This window comes from Podarcis vaucheri (genome assembly GCF_965113315.1).
Source record: "Podarcis vaucheri genome assembly, chromosome: 6".
In the NCBI taxonomy this organism is placed as follows: domain Eukaryota; kingdom Metazoa; phylum Chordata; class Lepidosauria; order Squamata; family Lacertidae; genus Podarcis; species Podarcis vaucheri.
Window position 1 is genome coordinate 62,306,655 of NC_138764.1, and position 22,755 is coordinate 62,329,409.

At 43.6% G+C, this 22,755-nt stretch overlaps 1 protein-coding gene across 6 annotated transcripts in view; it reads left to right on the plus strand.

The window, feature by feature from the left end:
- The window catches only part of SCUBE3 (signal peptide, CUB domain and EGF like domain containing 3), a 110,938-nt gene that overhangs the window by 73,079 nt on the left and 15,104 nt on the right, over nucleotides 1-22,755 (plus strand). For all 6 annotated transcript variants that reach the window (XM_082226839.1, XM_082226835.1, XM_082226837.1 and 3 more), the window contains 3 exons: nucleotides 6,341-6,457; nucleotides 10,825-10,947; nucleotides 14,556-14,672. In XM_082226839.1, coding sequence (XP_082082965.1) covers nucleotides 6,341-6,457; nucleotides 10,825-10,947; nucleotides 14,556-14,672 — 357 coding nt within the window. The remainder of the gene's footprint in view (nucleotides 1-6,340; nucleotides 6,458-10,824; nucleotides 10,948-14,555; nucleotides 14,673-22,755) is intronic.

A 22,755-nucleotide genomic window follows, 5' to 3' on the forward strand; every position in this document is an offset into this window, starting at 1 on the left:
ATCCACATTGTTTTATGCAGCTCTGAAGTATAGACCGAAGCATAAGGCTGAGCTGAGTGCATCGTTGCTCACTTCTTCCATGAGGATTCACATGAGATGAAAGGCTATGTGACTGTGAGAAGGATGGGGATCTGCCCTTTTCTAAGCTGCCTTATTTTGTAATGGTAGAGTTGAGGTAGGAGATAAGCACTGATGAAGCAGAATGGATGAAGGGAAAAAGGAAGGTCATTTTGTCTCTTACCAATGATCAAGACAATATCTACAGAGACTTAAGGTTACCACCACACACACAATAAGGCAAAACTCTTTCAAATGGGTTAGTGCCATAATTGGTAGTAGACAACCACTATTTTTACAAACTTAATATGCTACATAGTCTTCCAAGGCCTCTTCCAGAAGATAATTTTTTGATACTATTTCATCACTCCTTGATGCTAGATGATTTGCACCAGATATGTGCAGTCTGTGTCTCAAACTGGAGTAATTCTCAGTTGTTTTGCTTGTCCCATGCTTGAAATGAAGGATTCCTATTACTAAGTGATAATAATTTTTGTAGGGTCCTGGAATCATCTTCACATTTTTCACAGCACTAGTAAGAAGCTTTCTTTCTTTTCCTGTCTGTCTGTCTTTTTTTGCATCATAAGAATGCTAAAACTTGATTACTCCCCAACCATCCCCCAGTATTGTACTTGGACCACCCACTGTCTATTTAAATCAAACCAAAGACTGCATTTCCTCCATGGGGAGTATGCTTTTGTTTGTTTGTCATAATAGTATCAATATAGCAGCCCACCGACATGCTGAATATGCTTGTGGGGAATATGCTTTGAATGTAATAATGCTTCTGAAACAATTTGGTGGGTGATGCTAGGGAGGCTACTTACAATTTTGAGGGGGGAAATAGCTGATGAGGAAAGGGTGAAATTTCCCCCTTTCTCTTCCTCCTTCCTCCCACCTTGCTGCTCAGCTGAACAAAATTGCTTCCCACTGTTTGGGGCTTCATTACACACATCAAATAGCCATCAAACAATTTTGCACCATAACTAAAGTCAACATTACCCTACACCTGTACTCTGGACTGGAGATTGCAGACCAAGTGTCGGCTTTGTGGTACTTCGGAGTAAGGCTGGCCCTGGCTGTTGTACACTCATCTTTGGCAAATGTTTCCTTGTCTTGGCAGCTCACATGTTTTGCTCAACAGTTCTGCTCTGACTATAGAAACATTTGTTTTCAGCTTGGAGATGTCTGGTTGACTCATGTTAAACAACTCCCATGTTCCATCCTGGAAGGCATTACTTCTTAGTGAAAGAGCCAGTGTGGTGTAGTGGTTAAGAGCGGTAGACTCGTAATCTGGTGAACCAGGTTCGCGTCTCCACTCCTCCACATGCAGCTGCTGCTGCCAGTCACACTTCTTTGAAGTCTCTCAGCCCCACTCATCTCACAGAGTGTTTGTTGTGCAGGAGGAAGGGAAAGGAGAATGTTAGCCGCTTTGAGACTCCTTCGGGTAGTGATAAAGCGGGATATCAAATCCAAACTCTTCTTCAAACTCTTCTTTCTGTATACTGATGGCAGTCAGCATTCTTCACCTGATCTTAACATTGGCAAAAGGTTTACAGCCTTAGCCCTCTGGAGATCCTTTGGCATTCAGTTCCTGTGCAAGAGAAATACTAAACACTGGAAAGGGATGCTGCCCCTGAAGATCCTGATTAAAATTAGAATTGATTCTCACTTCAGGAAGAAGTTACATGATGCTCCTCCATACCACAAAAAAACCAAAGACAATTCAAGGTTTCAGGGAGAAGGATCACAACCTAGACTTTTCCTTGACACACTAGATTTTAATATGTAGAAGTATTTTCTATGTTTTCCCCTCTGTGGGGCAGCATTTTACTATGTGAGCTCCCACCTACAGCCTCTGAAGTGGTGCAACCAAGACATAGGTCTTCTACTTCATTAAGAACTGTAATTACTGATTTGGCAGGATCTCACAAAACAGAGACGAGATGTCTGGGATGCTGACTTTAACATGTATGGAACTTTTCTGTTTGTTAGCCAGTTGTGCTATAGCCTGGTGTATCTGTTGCATAGTGCTCCAGAAGCAAGGTAGTCTTGCTTTTCCCACATCCATGTGTGCATGCTCTTTGTGGTTTTGTGGATCATGTTGATTCTCTTAGATCTGGAGAGCCATGTTCCCAATAGTCACTCAAGATGAATAGAAAATATCACACATTCTGCTGTCTCTTAATTTTGGAAGAGAAAGTACAGTAAATTGGTGTCCTCCACTATGGTGCCTTCCAGATGTTATTGGACTGCACCTCCCAACATCTCTTGACAATTGGCTGTGCTGGTTGGGGCTGGACGGAGTTACTAGTCCAACAATATTTGGAGGGCACAACATTGGCCACAGTAGCAGCATGAAGATTGAAAAATGCTGTTGTATCTTAGAGGCTAACTGGTCACTGTGATGTGTACGCTTTTGTAAATAACAGTCCATTTCATCATACATTTGATTTATCATGTTTCCTCTCTCCATGAGCCATGTTGCCTGTCTCTATTGATTTGCAACATTTTCTTTTCCTATATGGCTTATTAGTCCGTTTCCTAATAGAGAGAGGTTAACAGTGTGATTCGCTGTTTCTTAATGTGCTGCATAAGATATTCATTAATATGAACAAATGACATATGCAAATAATACAAAATGCCTCAAGGCGATTAAATTCAATACAGACTGTAAAGATTTACAGAAGGATCATGTAAAACCATGCTAGGACAATAAAATGCAAAATAAAAATTCATTGTTGATGGGTTTAAAAATGTCTAAACATTTTAACAGCTTAATTGTATAGCAGTCATTGCATAGCTAATTATGTAATAGCTACATACTAACTTGGCATACGAGAATATAGTTAAACACCTCATTAGTGCTTATGGCTCAGTGGCCCAGAAAAGATCTTAGTTATTTTCCCCAAGTTCTGAGCACCGCAGGATGTTGATGACCTTTTAAAATTCTGTCTGCTTTAAGGCCACTGCATTCTTACGCAAAAAATGTTCCATATGTGCATTGGTGCTTGTGGATCTGCCTCATATGATAATGGTTACTATGGGTCTGCTATTGATATAACCAGCTCAGGGTACACCCCGTCCAAAGTTTAAGATGGCAAATAGATGTAAATCTAAGAGTGGGATATAAATTTAAAGAATAAAACGTTAGGCTGTTTGGAAAGAGAGAAGATGACGATCATGACAGTGATGATAATGATAAATATTATGCCAGTCTGGTCTGAATATTTCAGGTTGCATGTTATAATAGGTGCACAATTGCAGTGAGAATGTAACCACCTACATTGCTTAGTCTGAAACCAAATGACTGATCAATGTGTGCTATATTAGTGGAATTAATCAGTCTCGGAATCGTATTTGTGGATTTGTACATGCAGAGAAAAACCAAGTTTACTGTGCACTAATGGTGCTGAGGTGTGTCCCCCAAAAATTGTCCTACAGGGTGCAGCAGAAGAGCCAATATGGCACCCTCAGATATTGCAGACTCCAACTTTCACCTGCTCTGACCACTGGCCATGTTGGCTGGAGCTAATAGGGGCTGTAGTCCAGGCCATTGGAAGGGCACCACATTGGCTACTCTGGATAACAGAATGTGCAACTAATATAATCCGTCAAAACGCTGATTAGTAAATTTTGGGGCCTGCTTGTTTTCTTTGTTTTATTAAGATCAAGCCGCCTAGACTACGTAAGCTTGGAGTGGAAAGGAGGAGTTGTCACAGGGTGACAGGGAGAGAGAGGCAGCTTCAGTGATGGAATGTTTAGGGAGAAATGTAATTAGCAAGTTGCTTCACTTTTATGCCCTGCAGAGTGCCTAGCAAAATACTGGTGCAAATGAAATGTGTGACGCATTTCTCCTAAAGCTCCCATTAAATATAATTAAGGTAGATTGCACCCTAAAATGTGTAGTAGTTGTAGAAATTGTAAATGAAACTGATATAAAGTGCTAGTGCAAAGAGGTGCCCAGTTTGGGCAAAGTGGCGAGGGGATGTGTGTTCAAAAAGTATGATCAGAATTCAACACACCTTTCTTCCTAGTTGGAAGATCAGCTCAGACCATTATATAATAGTCTAGTTATCATACTGTAAGAAAAATTCTATTGTCTTAGCTACCAGCCCTCCATAACTACACACCTTATCAATAGTTGTGACATTACCTAATAATTGTACGGAGACTATGATTTTTTCACTTCAGTATGTAAGCAAATTGCTGGTTAAATATGTTAAGAGGGACACGTAGGAGCTTTTCTATGAAACTGGAGTGTTCTTAATGAGGGCCACCCACAACGTTCTGTTCTGAACTTCCTTGTTCTGGAATAAGAGATTACGTGTTGCCCTAAAATAAAGTCTTATGTAACCACTGGTACCCTGAACATGAACTCTTGCTGCCTTTGGAACATATTGTTTGCCTTTTCTATCGGCCTCATAACAAACCATAACTGGCCCTTTTGCATACCAAAAGCCTAGACTTCATGGATGCTTTTCACAAAGTATATTTAAGAGGAAATAAAATCTTCAGTGACTTGCTTTGCTTTGGCCCAGCCCTGAAACTACAAGAGTTAAAGTACAACATTTGCTTTGATGGGCTACATTACATAAACTGAGTAAGTATGTTTATAGTATTTTAGTTTCATAGGCATGGGTCACTTTTAGATGGAAAGCATTCCAATTTCTTTGCTCACTAATACCCAAAACAGATTACATTCCTTAGAGCCCAAGACACATACTGTAGTCACTAATATTTTCAAATATGAATCTTCATTAACAAGCTACACCATTTCTATGCAATGTACTTTGTGGCAAGAACAACAAATGAAGATTGATTTGCAAGCACATTTTGTCAAGATGTAAATGATGTGTGTTAAATACTTCCCCGTCCTGAGTAGCAAGCATCTGAGTTGGTTAGAATAATTCAATTAAAGTAAAAGCCCAGCCAATGCTGCTATTGTTCATGTACGCAAAGGCAGATTATGTATGTAACAGCAGTGGGTGGCATAGTAGGGTGGCCCCAGTCACCTAACTTCTGATTGGTCACATAACATCTGCTTGTGGGGAGGAAGAGGGAGAAGTGGTGAAGAGTTTGGCATAGTGCAAATGCACCAGCAGAGCCAGTCCATGTTCCTGCTGGTGTGTTTGCACTGTGCTAATCTCTTCACCACCTCCCTCTCCACCTTCTGTGTACTGCCAGCCACACAACCGACCAGAAGTCAGGTGAGAAGCAGAGTCCCACCATGCTGTCTGCTGCTGGTATGTATGTATGTATTTATTTATTCATTCATAGCATTTGTATCCCACTCTTCAGCCAGAAAGGCTCCCAGAGTGGCTTGCATATCAATATTGATACCTATATATACACAGTAGCTACCAATTACTACAATCCAAAAAGTTACAACATAAAAAGAAAACAGGGTGGGGAAGGAAGATGAAATCAAGCAAACTTATGTTACCAGGTTCTCATATCAACTAACTGACATCGAAGCAGATGGGTCTAAAAACAGGCCTTGTTGGACCCTTGAGAAATAGCCTGGTTTCCCTACCTTCCCTGAGGCATCTGCAGCAGAAATGTGTTGATCTTATGGGGAGTGGTTTGGCTTTCTGGAGCCTAACTGGCTTCTCTTTACCCCACCATTCAGAACAGATGGTTCTGCTGCTCCATTTCAGTCGGTTCTGAGTGGGGAGTGGGCAAGAGCAGCCCAGGCTTTCTGGTGAGAGCAGTAGCATGTGGAAATGGCAGTTCCTCACGTCTGCTTGTTCTTTTCCTCACATGGCTGTTAGAAATGATGGGCGGTGGGGGTGGCAAACCAGTTATTCCCTTTTTAACTTTTCTGCCATGTACACTTTCTGACAGGAGTGCCCTGAACTATTTTTTGCAATGTCTTTGGCTGACAAATTGAATTTCTGTGAAACAGATTATCTGACAGGATAATATTGGGCACTCTTTCTTTCTTTTTCTTTTTGAAAGTTTGATGTTTCATTTCCATTCATAAGCAGAAGTGGAATATTTTGTATACCTCAGTCTAGCACTGTTCATGGGAAATCATTTGCCTCAATATTCCCATTTTCTATTTTTTTGTGTGAACTGCCCTGGGATCTTTGGATGAAGAGCAGTGTACAAATTTAATAAATAATAATAACAAGAAGACAGAATATCACCCAGAAACTTTATAAAAATTTCATATCTAGCCTGTCAACACTCATATAGTCTTCAGGAACTGTTGCTGAAGTTTTGAAGTATTTATGCATACTTTAAAAGTGTTCTCCATTGTTGGTTTATCTTCTTTCAGAAACGTGTGCTGTCAACAATGGAGGCTGTGACAGCAAGTGCCATGATGCAGCCACTGGCGTGCACTGCAGCTGCCCAATGGGATTCATGCTTCAGCCTGATAGAAAAACGTGCAAAGGTAAATGGCAGCCAAATGTATATCCAGTGTATGGGAGAACACGTTCCACAGAACAGGACTGGGCCTCGTAGAGTTCCTTCTTCAGTTTACAAGTTGGAAAGTCAAATTTTACCTAGATGGGGCACTATAATTACGTGACGTCTCCCAGTGCCTCTTTCCATGAACTGCCTCATTTAGCTGTTGCCTCCACAGAGCCGTCAATGGTATCCTCATCAACTGAGTTCCATAGTAACTCTGTCCTTAAAATTTATTGTGACATGAATTAAAACTGTTGATCCAAATCTAAGAGATGATTGCAGCATTTTCACCAGAGGCTGCTGGTGACAACTGTCTTAGCCATTGCTTTGACCTGGTTTTCCAAGTGTAGCAATGGGTCTGGTGAGCAGCCCAAGGTAGTGAAACCTCCATGTTTTAGCTTCATTCCCTCTTCACAGCTCTACCAAGCGTCATTATTTCAAAAGCCTGCCAACCTTTTCATTATTTCTTGACAAAGAAATAGGAAACAGAAAATTGCCTTGTATCGCATCAGACCATTGGTCTCCACTGACTGGTGCTTGAACTCCAGAGTTTCAGACTTTTCAGAGTTCCAGTTTTTTTCAGCCCTGTTTGGAGATACAAGGGATTGAACCTGCAACCGTCTGCATGTAAAACATGTGCTTTGCCGCTAAGCTACAGCCCCGAGGACTTTCTCAAAAGATTTCCCCCTCTTCCTCTGCATCCCCCACCACACGCAAGTGCAGTTGTTACTTATTTGTTGAATGGGACATTTTCAACACAAGGTAGCACTTCTGTTGTGGGGATTTCACATTTACCCAGCACTCAAAACTGCTGATTTTTTGCTAAGAAAATTCTGTTTCTGACCCTACTTCTCAGCTATGGTGTCTTTTTGCAGCTGGGAGTGTTGAGTGAAATATCATTCCTGTCTCCTGAGTGTTTATTGAATAGTGCCCATGGCCCCAAGCAACACAACTCCCCAAGATTCCAGTGCCATTTAAAAAGGGGATCAATTTTTTTTTGTTACTTTTGAAGCTGAACGTCAACCTACTAAACAACTCTCCTGGCCTTATGCTGCCTCTCTCCCCCGCACCCTCCTTCCCATCACAGCAATGTTCATCCATGGACTGTTGGCATTTTGGAGACTGGGCCTTCCAGAGTTAAATCTATATCTCCCACTGATGAATATGTACATGCGTGCACACACACGGCTTCCCTCCCCCTTGGTTAATTACATGAGGACAGGGTATCACGCTATTGCTGCTGGATTGGCATTAGCATGAATACGAGTGAGAGAAGCGTGCGGGCTTTTTTATCATCTGGAAAGGCTTGCAGAGAAAAAGGTGAGACTCCACAAATGGAGGGCGTCTGTGTTCTGTCTCTGGCAGCTCCAGGGAACGTGACCTTAGTTAAAAGGGGGGGGGAGCCCTTCTGCTGAAAGCTGTCTAACCGCCTTACTGATTCCAGACCCCATTTGCTTCATTATTATTTTTCAGAGCTCACCGCCTCCAAGATGCTAGAGTTCCAGGAAAGCATAATAACCCAGAGCCATATCCCCTGTGTCTGGGATTTTATTACAGTTTGGAGCTGTTTTACTGCTAGTTCACTTCACTCACAATAACAACAACAACAACAATAATGATAATAATAAAAAGCTCCAACTTCATAGTTCCTGCTAGAACTGATGGGATGGGGGAGACACAAGGGAGCAGCCTCAGATGAGGTTTGCTTGAACTTTCTTTCTGGGATTCATCAGCCTTGGTTCATTCTATTTTACAGACCATTTCCTAGCAATAAATTCTCTGGCTTGTAAGTAAAAATATATCTTAACAGGTAGCAGAAGCTATTTGAGAATTTAGGGAATCGTGTGTGTGAGAGAGAGGGGGGGGGTAGATGTGGGAGAGAGAAATGTTGATTTTTGCAAAACAGCCAAATTGTAAAGGGTTTTTTTTTAGTCTACGTTTATTTTCAAATTCACTGTTCTTTGAAAACTATTTCCTCTTTCAATATAGTTATTTGCAATCCCTCCTGTTCATTATTTGAGTGCTCAGAGCTAGTTAACCATTGCATCCAGACAGTGATTATTGTGATTTTGGACCTAAGACTGGTCTTAGCCTTCATGTGCAGGGAGCTAATAAGGCTAAGCCACTGCCACTTCCCCACCCCTCTCCACTTAGGGCACAATCCTAAGGGGGTGTTGCAAGGATCATAGGATATACCAGATCTTTTCCTCTGCCTATGGAGAGGGAGGCCAATGAGCAGATAAGGGGATCTGGTCATACAACCCTCCCTGTTGCGGGCACAGAAACCCCACTGGCCCTTGCGGCTTTGCTGTTTGTGCTCCGATAATAGTAATGACATGTTGGGAACTCAGCAGAAGAGGCTTTGGATCTAGCGAATTCAAAGGTCTCTCATTCCTCCAACACATTCCAGGAATTGCCAGGTTGGTGGTGGTGTGTCCAGTGTGCTAGTCCTGGGACTGTACTTACTTTCCATCTCAATGGGGCAGGCAGGTGAAGAAAAACACCAGATCAGGGGTAACACACCTTTTTTTCTGCTGGTGTAAACCTACCAAGGTGTTGGATATGACAGTTCCTCCATCTTGGATTCTCTCTTTCCCATAAGATTGTCCTGCTCAACTTCTCATCCAGATACAGTAGCAGACAGCCTGCTGGGGCAGTACTGCTCACTTTACCTCCAGTTGATCACACCATTGCTGCTTACCAAGAAGTAGAGGGTGAGGTGGCAGTGAGGTCAGTGCAGTGCAGACTCACTTGCAAGAGCACCGGATTGACTCTGCCAGTGTGTTTGCGCTAGACTGACCTTACTGTGCATTGCCCCTCTACCTCCCAATAAGCAGCAGCAGCACAACCAACCAAGGATCTCGTGAGTGGCAGCAGCCCACCATTACTACTGTCCAGTCATTGGTTGTTGTCTTAGCCATATAGCTGTCCCTTCTCAACAATTGGTGGCTTCCTGCTCATCTTTAACATAACACTTCTGCTTCAGAACAATTCTCTGGGTAGCCTGCGCATTGTGTGCATGACCAACATCAACTTAGGCAACAGAACATGTGCACAAGGATGTATTTTGAGCAACTGCCTCTGAGGAAGGTGGCTACACTTGAAATGTCATGGTGGGCTACTTACTATACCTACATGGTGGGCTACATTCTTATTATTATAAACAGCTTCACATAGCCCCCTTTGAAGTTCATCCCTCTCACCTTTCCGGTGCTATTCTGCTTCCCCCACCCCCCACCCCTAAAATGGCAATGGATGCCACATTCTAGACAGAACTTAATTGCACATCTGAGTCCCTGCTTGAACTGGTTCCTTTTGGCTCAGTGTGCAGCTAAGCCAAGGTTTGGCTTAGCATGTTTGTTCAAATCAGGGCTTGTGGTTATTACTGAGGACCCCCTATTTTTCAAACGCCAAGCAGATCAGAAGGAGCAGAGGTTAGATGGGTGCAGGGAGGAGAGGAAGCGGAGTCCCCTCCACCACAAGGGTTGAGTGGGAGGGGATGGGGGTGCATCAAGCTGCTATCAGTGGGGCAGCCAGCAAAGCTGCATGTCCACTGTGGCTGCTGCTGCTTTTCTGCTACTGAGAAAAGCTGCTCCACCTCAGTGCCAGGGGAAGGTAGTGCCACGGTGCCTGGAAGTGAAGGGTGATCAGCTGCCCCATTCTCTGTCAGCCTGTGGGAAGGCAGCTCATATCAGCAGTGTTATCAGCTAAGATCATTGTGCGATATTGGTGGTGCCTTGAAATTAGCTGCTCTGTTCTCCCTCGTGCGAGGAGTGATATATTGCCAAGTCAAAATTGTTATCGTGATGTGATTTCAAAACTGATTTTGGCCAATACAGTATATTGAAAAATTGCACACCACTAAAACAGACCATAAAATATGTGGTATTACCATGCAAAAATGACAAAGAAATAGTTGGAGGGAAGGGAAGGGATGGGGCCCATGGGTGCATTCCGTGGATTCCCAGGGGTCCCCGGACCCCTAATTGGGAACCACTGGCCTAGAACAAACCTTGATGACAGCATATGGGGGAAGGAGGAGAGAGATTAATCAGAAGCTCTGGTTCAAATGGCATGCTAGACCAAATTTTGGTTTAGCTGTTATGCCACGCTGAGCTAAAAGGACCCAGGAGGAGCAAAACTGCTATAGTTCCCTCCCTGAGATCCTACACATTCATGCTAAGCCACGGTTTAGCTTCGTGTTAACGTCACCTGTGTTTTGAACCCAGGAGTACCACCCACCAATTCCATTTCTTCGTTGAGTGGGCATGCATTCAACTGTCACAGTTTCTTAACTAATTCCCTTAGTTAAGCATGTTTTGCCTTGTGTTTCCCCCCTCCCTACTGCAGATATTGATGAATGTAGGTTGAACAATGGCGGCTGTGACCACATCTGCAGGAACACAGTGGGGAGTTTTGAATGCAGTTGTAAGAAAGGATATAAGCTGCTGATCAACGAAAGGACCTGTCAAGGTAAAGTCATCTTGGGAACTTTGCTGAAAAGAGTGGTGCAACTATTGTATGAGTTCAAAGGCTTTAGGCACTGAGCTAGATTTGCTCACAGTTGTGGCCTGCAACATTGGAATGCTCCTTCTCCTAAGCACACAACATGCTCCAGAGCTAAGAAATTATGGGACAGTTTTCAAGGAAACATGATAGCCAGTCATTTGTTCTGTTCTCCATAAGAGTAAAAAACAGTTGAAATTCTTTGGAAGATCCTGAGATAGGCATGACTGCATGAGCAGGCCAGATACTAACTGGCCATGCTTTCAGGCACCCACCCAAGTAGAAAGGGAAGATGCTAAAATACTGCTTCAAAGATAGAAGAGGGACCTGATGCAGAATGGAACTGTATAAATTAGTCTCCACTCCTATTAACACCTGGCAGCTTTTTATTAAGCAGCAATATAATGAACTTATCTGTTCATTATATTGAACTTATCTGAGGGAACACCCTTAATTCCCTCAGGCTTTTTTCCTAACTTTCTTAGTACTCAGTATAATTTGTTGGAAAAAAATAATGCAAAAGTTTGTATTGCTGTCTTGATTTAAAAATAAACAAGCAAATGCATAAACATGAATTTTAGTTCATCATTCTGAGCACTATAAATGTAGGTTTTCTTACTTTGAAAACAAAGTTTAAAACCAGGTGAAAAAAATGAACTTTGTAGTGTAGAAGAGGGAATTTTGCCTGCTGAAGTTCCCTGTTTAATGGTTGTGTAAAACAGGAGTTTGTGTATAAAGGAGTTCTGTCTTTTTTCACCTGGACACGCTGTTTAAAACCCTGCTGTCCTGAAATAGATGTTACTTCAGCATATCTTCAGAGTACATGCAGGAGAGGATCCATAGGTGGGGGGTATTTAAGCTGGTGGCTGCTTTCCAGGGGCCAGCCCTAGACATTTTGCTGCCTGAAGCAAAGGACAAGATGGCTCCTTCCTTTAATGGACAAAAGTCAGTAGGGCTGGCCAGCCCTAGGCATTTTGCTGCCTGAAGTAAAGGACAAGATGGCTCCTTCCTTTAATGGACAAAAGTCAGTAGGGCTGATCAGCATTGTCCACCAGACCTGAGGGCACCAGGCAGACCACGTGTCCTTCAACAGAGTAGAATGAACAGGGTCTTGGAAGGAATGGCAAGGGAGAGAGTTGATGCCACTGGTCCCATAACCCAGCATCTGCTGCCTCACTCTACTGTTTCCATGTGGGTTGTTCCCCTGTCCAGTAGGTTTAATTGGGGTGTCAAGAATATATATATCCCCAAAATCTGCCAGCCCAGCTTTACAGAAGTAGATTTGTTCAAATTTTCTAATTTGAACAAATTTACTTCTGTAAAGCTGTTTTATCTTTTCTTTCAGGGGGAAGGAAAACCCCAACATTTAGGCTGCAATCCTGTGTGCACTCACCATGGAGCAAGCCTAATTGAACTCTGTAGGGCTTCTGCGTAGGCATGCATTGCACTTTTATTAAGATATTTGATCAATTTCATTGTAATTTTTTAAAAAATCAAACTCTCATTCAGAAATAAGGTGCAGTAGATTTTTGGGAGATCAACAGCCGAGTCCTCAAAACTGTCATTTCTAAGATAATGGGAATTTATTCTCACTTCTGTGTTTCCCCCCCTTTTGAATAGGAATGTATGGTAAATTTGTGCTTCCATGCAGTTAACATGGCTAGTCTATTTTACTGACTCATGTTTAGTTGCTGCCTTTTCACTGTAGAGGCCCTTACAGAAAACAGTTAAAAGCAACATTATAAGAAGTATTAACATTAAATAATTGCAGTACAAAAAATGCAATTAAAAACATTTAAATCCAATTAGCTCAAAGACCACAGCCAGGTCTGATGGAAAAGAGACATTTTCCTCAATCGTCTGTAAATCCCAGTAGTGCTTAATCCCACTCTGCTAAAGAAATTGTCCCTTCCTATGCTTTACCTCAGCATGACTAATCATAAAAAAGGGAAAGTATTTCTCTTCCTGTACAAAGACCTTGGAGACACATAGCACTTTGGGCATGCAAAGTGTTAGCTAGCCCTCATACACTTCACCGCTCACTGACATGATACCAGGTCACAACCCAGGCCTCAAGAGGCAACTGGCTTGGGTCTACAGCTGGGTTCAACATCAAGGCCTGTTTCCTTCTCCAAATCAGCAGCTGTAAGTTCTCCCCTCCCTTCTGGCTGGGGAAGGCAGCTGCTAACATGTGATGTAGTGCAGGTGTTTTATTCTGACTGCATAAGGCCTGGCCCTAGGGAAGCTGGGCGTGTGCTAGGAGTTGAGGCGGGAAGAGTTGCTTTATGCTTAGGTTATGGCCCCTTTCATCTCCATCCAGGTTCTGCCTTCATGGCTTACTTTTTATGAGTTTGTGGCAATTAGGTAAATGAAGCCAATGACGTAAACATGAAGCCAGTAGGCTGGCTGTGGCCAACAGACTGTGCCTTCCAGCGCCAGTGAACTTCCCTTTAGGAAAAGAATAGGTGGCCCTGGCATCTCCCTCAGCAAAGACTCTACTGGGAAAGCATATTTTCTGCTTGTGGTTACTTCTGAGCATCTCACTGGGAAAGTGGCAGTGGAAAACTTGCCACTTCCAGCTCTTTTGCTCCATTTGGGGTTCTTGTTTCAGCCCTGAGATTCAGCCCTTTCACTTGCATACAAAGTTGAGGAATATGTTGGCCCTAATCTTGTGACGCACTCCCAAGCTGATACTTCTGTCCTAATTAGTCAGAAACGATTTCCACCTTTCCTCCCCTCCCCAGTTCTGTACTTGTAGTCACTGGCACGGTTTAGAACCACTTTTTCACTCATAAACATTATGTACTAAAAGGATGGGGGAAAGATCCCTTTATTCAGGCAGGCAGATAGGCAGTTTTTATCCCAGCATTCCTCCAAGGAGCTCAGAGCAACATACATGGTTCCCTCTCTTTTATCCTCAACAACCCTGTGAGATAGGTTAGGCTGACAGAAAGGGAGTGTGACTGGCCCAGTTGTCACCCAGTGAGTTTCATAGCTCTGGAGATCAGTGGTGTAGCGTGGGTTGTCAGCACCCGGGGCAAGGCAAGTAATTTGCGCCCCCTAACCTGTGGATTTGCGCCCCCTAACCCGTGGATTTGCGCCCCTAACCCTAACCCCCAGATGTTGCGCCCGGTGCGGCCGGCCCCCCCTGCACCCCCCACGCTACGCCACTGCTGGAGATTTGAAGCTGGGCTTTTACCTTTTTTCAACCTTCATGATTTTTAGTGTAACATTGTGGTTAAGAGTATTAAGGAGTAATTGCTGTGCATGAAATAATATTGAATATGTGTACTTCAATGCTTATTTTACTTGAGGGGGTTAGGTCTGACAATGCAGCCTGGACTGCAGAGGAAATAATGACAGTTGGACATATACATATACGTGTGTATACACACACACACACACACACACACACACACGTGTTTGCTTCTGTTAGAACGACTTTGACAAAAGACTGCTGGCAATGGGTACAGTTTCAAAATCTCTGGTTATTGAGGAAGTAAAATAATCCAGGCCTCAGGGATGTACTGTCTACTTGGTGGAATGTGGCTTATACACTCTTTTCCTGTTCCCAGATATTGATGAATGCTCCTTTGACAGAACCTGTGACCACATCTGTGTAAACACACCAGGGAGCTTCCAGTGCCTGTGTCACAAAGGCTACACACTCTACGGACTCACCCACTGTGGAGGTATCAGTGTGACAGATAAGGATGAATGGGACTTGGCTGTTCTTTGTGACCTCTTTGGCACCTCTTTCTTGAGCTTTAAACCTTCTACCTCTCTCAGGTATAACTGTCCTCTTTCTGTTCTAATCTGAAGCCTAGTGACCTTTGACCTCCAAGGGACCAGTTCAGACTGGTTTTCATTTATGGACAGTAAGCTTTGAGAAAGTCTCCATTGCTCATGTAGTTTCTGCTTCACCCAAAGCAGGGTCCTCCCTGTAATTTTGTCAGTAATCATTCAGCTCTAAGCTGAACACAGAACCTGGAGAATATCAGCAAGCCCAAGAGCTGGATAGAAGTTAGAAAACAGTTCTTGCAAAGGGAGGTTCTTGCACATTGGGTAAGTAAAGTCATTTTTAAATTCAAAGATGACTAAAAACTGTTCCCATTAATGTGCAAGGTAATATTCATTACCTTTCAGAGGTACCTTTCTTTCAGAAGACACTGGTGCTGGCTTCAGTTGGAAATGAGACACTTTACTATGTGATGGTGGATCACAGGCACAGTAAGACAACTGCTGTTATCACAGTAATATAACTCTCCCGTATCTCATGTTGGATGGAAGTCTTTAGGCAGGATGCTAATAGCTCAGATTGAGGTCAATCCATTGATTGGGATCTTGCATTCTAAACACCGAGGCCGTGTCTGCTGTCATGCATTGCAGTTTGACATTCCCTCCCACTCCGTGAAGTTGTTAGTAATGAAATTTAGACCGTGTAAAGAAGTGACCATGTAGAGTGGTGTCTCTGACGTGATACAGCACATTACTGCAGTTTAGACCCAGCAGCTCCTGCCTTCATGGTGCAGACATTAGTAGAATAATGTAGTTCGGGATCAGCTCATAACCAGGTTAACAGTGGGTGGCCATACAGGCAGTGAAGTTACCAACATAGACCTGTGAAAATCTGAAAGCACAGACATGGAGAGCCTTTCAGAGTACAGGTCATTCACTGTTTGTGTACCACAAATTACTGGGTGTCTGGTATCCCAGTGTTTCTGTCTGGATTATACTGGTGGCTTATCCTTTAAGACAGGAAAACAAAAGCAGGTCTGTTCACTGCAAGGATAAACTCTGCAAATCTAAACACTTGTTGGATCTCACATCATCAGCATAAGCATATGTATGTACAGTATGGTGCTGTCTATAATGAGTCACACCATTGGGCCATATAGCCCAGAATAATCTGTTCTTATTGACAGTGACTCCCCAGTATCTTGAACAGAGATGTATTCTAATCTTGCTGAGATCCTTTTGATTGTAATCACTAAGGGTGAAACCTTGGAACTTCTACTTCTAATACATGTGCTCTACTACTGATCTCTTCCCAATGCATCTTAGTGGCCCTAGTCAGATAATCTTTGTATGGTGAGTTGCTTATTTGATGGATTTTATGGACTGTGTTTGCCCTTGCTTAAGTCTAGCGAATACTATAGTTCATGCAGAAATATTTCATTTAAATGTTCTTTATAGTCTCTATATAATTTGTCCACAAAACAGCTCTAACACAACAATTCCAGTTTTACACAAAAATTAAACTGAGACTTGCCCAAGCCAATGATTGAACCAAGCAAGGGCTGAACAGGTTTCTTAAAGCCTGGCCTACCATTCCTGCACCTGGACCACAAGAGAGATTTCCGCCCCACCCCCCTCTTTCTTTCTTGTGAGACCACATTTAGTGAATTATGTTTCCTAAAATATGTTTGCTACTCTTTGCAGAGAGTGGCAGGACCAGACATTTGTCTCTGCGGCTATAAACAAGGTGACAGGAACGATTTGTGTCTTGTCCAGTGGGATGTGAGTAGGGAAAACCCCACTGTGAGTTTTTGGCAGAGGATTTGAGGTGGGTGGAGGGGAACTTCAGAAAGTTTTATGGTTTCTCAATGGAGGGGGAGGAAAGGGTTGGGGTTGTGCCAGCAAGAAAAATGGAAAGACAGATGGAAGGCGTGGAGGGGATTGTTGGAGCGTGTTGCTGCAGCAGTGTGGCTTGCCACGATAAATATAAGGGAGAGTTATTTCTCTCAAGATGCCCTAGATTATACAGACTGAGGCAGATGCATAAACAGACTGCAGCAATTACACGCATACAAACATGCACGCAAGTAAAGTATGCAGACTGGCAAAAGTGAAGTGCACCTGAAAAATGAAAACACAAATTCGCCCGTTGAGCTCAATTTGCCACTCCTGTCAAATTGGTGCAGATTCATGGTCTTCAGTGTGGAAAAATCAAAAACGGCAAATCACAAATCAAAAACAGCAAATTGTCCGAGTGCCCATGTTGTCACGCAGCTTCGTAAGTATTGTTTAAACTGGATGCTAGACCTTTACTTGATGTCTGTCCAAAGTGTGCTAACATTCTGTGGCTGCCAAGTACAGATCCCCTCTGTACTTGCTTGAGATGAAGCTGTTTCTGCTTAGGCAACCAATTTTGCTCAGTCCCTTGCATGATAACAGGCAGAGCCCAGCTATGGATCACAGGTGTGGACACAGAAATCACATTGCGAAGAGACAGTTGTAGATGGAGTGTGTCTGCATCACTAGCATATTTTGTGAGAAATGTCACATTTAATTGTCCTGCTAGGAAAGGCTTATTGTATTGAATTAGTTGCTTGCAAAGGAAGGTTTCATTTCATTTTTAATCGTAGACCTGAGATGCATATGTACAGGAGGCTGCACGCTTCCAGTGTAATATTGCTAAATGGAGGGGGGTGGGGGGAGAGAGAGAGAGAGACTGGAAACGCTCCTAACAGAAACAAGGGCTAAGTAAAGGTTCCTCCACCCTTTAATCTTATTTTGGTTCTGGGAGTGGGACTGGCGACTATGTACACACCATACATACAGTTCCCTACGAAAGCTCTGTAATGGATAAACTACAGCTCCCAATATACTTTGCAGGAAGTTATGCACTATAACATTTTTAACAGCGTTTCTGTGCACTGCTCTGGTTTTGCCAGAAGCGGCTTAGTCATGCTGGCCACATGACCCGGAAGCTGTACTCCGGCTCCCTCGGCCAGTAAAGCGAGATGAGCGCCGCAACCCCAGAGTCATCTGGGACTGGACCTAACAGTCAGGAGTCCCTTTACCTTTATGCACTATAAATATGCTTTAAATGGATGGTGTGATCACAGCTGAGAGAGAAGGTTTTACTCAACGCATACCTATGATATGAAAGTACAGCTGCCTTAGACTACCTAAGGAATTTGATTTGAAGGGTGGGCATCCAGGCTCATAGCACATCTTCTTTATGCACTGTGTCATGTTACCTGTTGAGGAAATAAACCAGGGGTCTGCAACCCGCGGCTCCGGAGCCGCATGTGGCTCTTTTACACCTTTGCCGCGACTCCGGGGCGGATACTAGCGAGGGGAGGAGGCGCATTGTGTGCCCCGACACTCCCCACTGTGGCGGCGCTGTACTGGCTGTGATGTCGCATGGGGGCGGTGCATGCGTTAGTCACGCACCATCCCAATGTCACCTTCCCGCCCGCTGTCAGATCGCGGCTCCGGAGATATATTTGTTTTAAATGTCGCAATGGTTTTGCGGCTCCCAGTTTTTTTCCCTTCGGAAACGGGTCCAAGTGGCTCTTTTTGTCTTAAAGGTTGCAGACCCCTAAAATAAACCAAACAAATCAGTACACTGGGAAGATGGGGGCAACTGGCTAGGTCACACACTGGAATAGAAAAGGAGCTAGATGCTATAATATATCACAAATTGAAAAATGAGTAATTAGACATTTGAAAGGGGCCTGTTTCCTGCTGAAGAAATCAAGCATCATTTTGCAATTTTTATCAAGAGAGATGTAGGCAGCACAACAGAAGATAGCAGTTCTGCTGCTTTGCTTGGCGCTGTTTGGGCCCTAGCCTCAGTAACATGAAGGCAATGAAATATCGCAAAGCTTGTAAGTCAAGATGGAAAGGTTTTGGTATTTGGCGGGCTTGTCTACATTTTGCATTCCTTGGCTCAGCTACAGTAAGTGATTAAGAATTTAGATTATATACCAGACACCTGCAGCCAGAGATTTGCCCAGTTAATCTGAAGTAATATGCAAATTTCTGCCTTCCTCACTTTTTCACTGTTTTCAAAAACCGTCCTTTCTGCTCCAAGGCTTTGTATGATGAGGTTTCCTGCATCTCTCCTCTGCTTCCTTGATCGCATGACCTTCAGCCCTCACCCTCTCAATTCCAGTGCAACGTATCATCCATACATCTTGTGTGGGACTTTCCCCGTCTTCTTCCTTCCTCCATGAACCATACCCTCGGTTATTGTTCCTTGTAGGCTCTGTGTCTCCCTTACAGTAGACTGCACTTCTAATCCCAGGCTCTTGTGTGCAGTGTTCCCCCCATCTTCCGCCTTATTTTACCTCAACCACAACAACTTTGCATGGTTTTACATTCTACCTGCAGCAAGCATCCCTACAGGTTTCTAGGCCCTGCCTGATATTTTATCCCTTCTGATTTCCCCACAACAGATGTATATACCAGTGCTGGTCACATCCAATGTTTAGCCATAAAATTATTTGAAAAGAGAGGATCAGGCAGACACCATTAGATAGTTTGATTGTCATTCATCTTGCTTTGCCAAAGTAGGACTTAACTCTGTGCTCTCCTGCTTTAACTTATGGCCTTATTTGAACATTCATTACTCTTCTTTGGAATTCTCTGATTCACACTGAAAGCTGAAAAGGAATCTTATCCAAGACCACATCAAACAATTAATCCATTTTTCATTGCTGGTTTAGGACACTAAGCTCCAGGAATACTGTGTTCCCACAGTAAATTGGATTTAACCCTGTGGAGGAAGATACAAGTGAAATTAAAAGGGATATGCTAGACAGGTCTTTTAAAATAAAAAATTGAAGATATGTCCCATCAGTATCATTATTAGGCTTCAGAGATACTCGGACTCATGAGTGCAACACGATTATTAACCCAACCCAGTGCTGGGCTATTCTGTGCCGTAGACAAAGCTAGCTACTTGCACTCCACAATTGTTTTAATTGCTAACTTCAGTGCTCAAAAACTGATGTCTTGTAGAAAAAAATGAAAAGCACAAAATTTGAAACTGCTAAATAATCATTGTGAATTGTGATGTTAAAATTTAAGTCTCTTAATAGTTTCAATTTCAGGCACATCAAAATCTCAATTTGTGTGCTTTTTCTTCTTGTGGTGGCATAAGCCTTGGAAGTCTTCGAGCTATTGCTGTAACTCCACAGCACAGAACTTCAGCGCCAATATCTTTGTTTCCATTGTGCATCAGTGATTTTTCCAAATGCTTGCAGCTCTTAAGTACATCTTCAGTAGATATTTTGTTGATAGATACTGCATATACGATACAGGATGCCAAATAGAGAATTATAGTGGAGCTGTTGTAGCTTGTATGGCCACGACTGAAACAACATAGTAGAAACCTACTTTGAATTTCTGCTTTGGTCCTCGCAGTGCCTTTTCTTGGGCCTCATACTCAAACTGCCATTTTTTTCTCCTTTTTCCTAACCTGTTCTGTCTCAAAGTTTGGTACTATTTCTAGCTCCTTTGTAATCTCAGTAACATCTATCAAAACTTGTTGAAAACCCTCATCACACCTGGAGCCCACAAGGTAATTCCTGGTCACTTGCAGTTGCCCTTGTCACTGAATTTAAATCAGCTTCCTTATCTTATAGCATTTTGCTTGTGAGATTAACATGGAAAAGGATGTTGTAACATGCGATACCACAAACTGTTTTATTTATTTATTTATATAGAACATTTGTAGCTTGTTCTTTCACCCAAAAAAGCCTCCCAAGTGGTTTGCATAAAAACAAAACAAGACAATCGCTACCCACGGGTTTACGAGCTTACAAAAAGTGGCTTGCAAAAGGATGAATTGGCACAAACATCAGTTTGGGTGTTCCACAGATGGATATTTGCTCTGTGTTTTAGAGGAAGTATATGTCTGCATGCCAGTTGCCATCTTGTAGTACAAGAAATTAGGGGGCAGGTGGTCAGATCCCCCCAATTAGCCCAATGAGGATTGAGATTGCTTCGTGGCTGTGGAGGGAGGCCGGGAAATGGAAAACTAGGGTGGGGAATGGAATGCACTGGAGTGGGTGGAATGTTGAACAACAACACTGCACACTCCTAACATTTTGCTGCAGGTCCCATTTGTTGACTGTATGAGGCATCTGGACACAAAAATGGGAAATAACTGGAGACAGCTATCACCACCATGCTTTGCTTTGTGCCCTTTGTTGCCCTCAGGGGAAGGTTGTCACATTCCACTCAGGATTATGGTTTTGAACCAGAATTCTAAAGGGGAGTGACATTCAGAAAATACTGGGGGCGGTGGATTCTTTGGCACTGAAATTAGGTGAAGCAAAGTGTTACCTCTTTCCATCTTCAGGGAACTTCACAGACTTGCATGTGTTGCCATGAAGAGTGTGAGAGCTAAGAGTTTTAACTTAGTGGCAGACCACGTGCTTTGTATGAAAAATGGTTCAGTCCCTAGCATCTTCATGTAGGGCTGGAAAACACATCTTGGAGACCTGCTGTCAAGTCATTGTGGACCACAGCAGGGCAGCCAAGTGCAGCCCATTGCTGCTGTCAGTATGGTCCATACTGAGAGCATACAAAGAGAACCCTGCCTTTAAAAAAATTCTGTGTTAGAACTGCTGGGGAGTTCAGACTTTAACCTCCCTGGTAATCCCAAGCAGCTGGGGGGTACTTAAAAATGGGGGGGGGGGCAGCCTAGGAGATCTGGCCCTGCTCACGTCAGGAGCTGGAGTCTAGCGTGAGTCAGCAATCAAAGAAAAACGCAGTGTCAGTGAAGTTAACTCTTTATTCAAAAAACCAAAACGGCACAGGCCTAGTGATCCCAGCAACTCTTCCCAGTAGGCCTGCTCCAACAAGTTGCAAGGATTGAAGATCCCTGCTTTTCCACCACTCTCTAAGGCTCCCCCTTTCCAGTGTCTTTCCCAAGTAGTCACGAACAGCACCAGCACACAACCCCCCTCTTCATTTCTCTGCGTGTTCTAGGAGACTAGGGGGAAGCTTGCAGCAGGAGGGGAGACTCCCTGGCTTCTTCAGCAGCCTGCCCCTCACTCTCCTGGCCCCTTTCCCCTCCAGCTTCAGAGTTGGAACTGCCCTCTGCCACAGCCTCTTCCTGCTCACCAAACCCTGTTACCTCTTCTGCTTCTGGCACCACCTCCTAGTCTGCTCCTTTCCTCCGCTTGGCAGCTCATCGTCATCCTACCACCAATCCCCTGGCTCTGAGCCTTCTTCCCCTGAGGTGCTCCAGCTGGTGCCTCCCACCACTCCTATGCATCCAGCCAGTCTGTGAAAGCCCAGCACTAGGTGCAGCCCTGCCCATTATATGTGGCCCTGGACACCCACCCGCTGCTGCATGTGGCCCTCAGGAACAAAAAGGTTGCCCATTCTTGGTCCAGGCAATACTGAGCTAGATGCACCAAGGGTACAAGGTGCATTCCTAACTTTATCCTAGCTAAAAGCTCCCTTGGGATGGGAGAGAGTGAGTTACATAAATAAACAAGATGAAATGGAACCAAGCCCAAGAATGGCTTGGCAGTGCCATATGAGTCAGCACCCAGCCTACTCCAAAGAGTTGGGAGCAAAGCCCATGACCTTAGTGTGCCCCATTGTGTGGGAGTGTGCTTTGGCAAAGCCTGGAAGACTGAAGCCTTTGTAAGTGGAGGCTTCAGAACAAAGCCCTGCCTTCATGAGTTGTTTTGACTCTTCCTCTCCCATTGTTTGCTCGCTTCATGCTAGACCTTTAGCATTGATTTCCATGGTTGTGGTTCTCTGTGTGCCATAATGGGGAGAGCTGCTGAAAGCGGGCAGCCTCGGTAGACTGTTTGACACAGCTGTCTTTTGAACTTTAGCAACCAAGCCTTTCCATTTTATTCTGATCTCTGCTCAGAGTCACACTCTTGATTTCTGGAATGACTCTAAAGCAGGGACTGATGGGTTCTTTCTCTCATCACTGATTACCTATTCTTTATTGGCAAAGGTAGGGATGCGGCAGGCTTCCTGTACAATGGATGGGATTAGACATTTTCTATT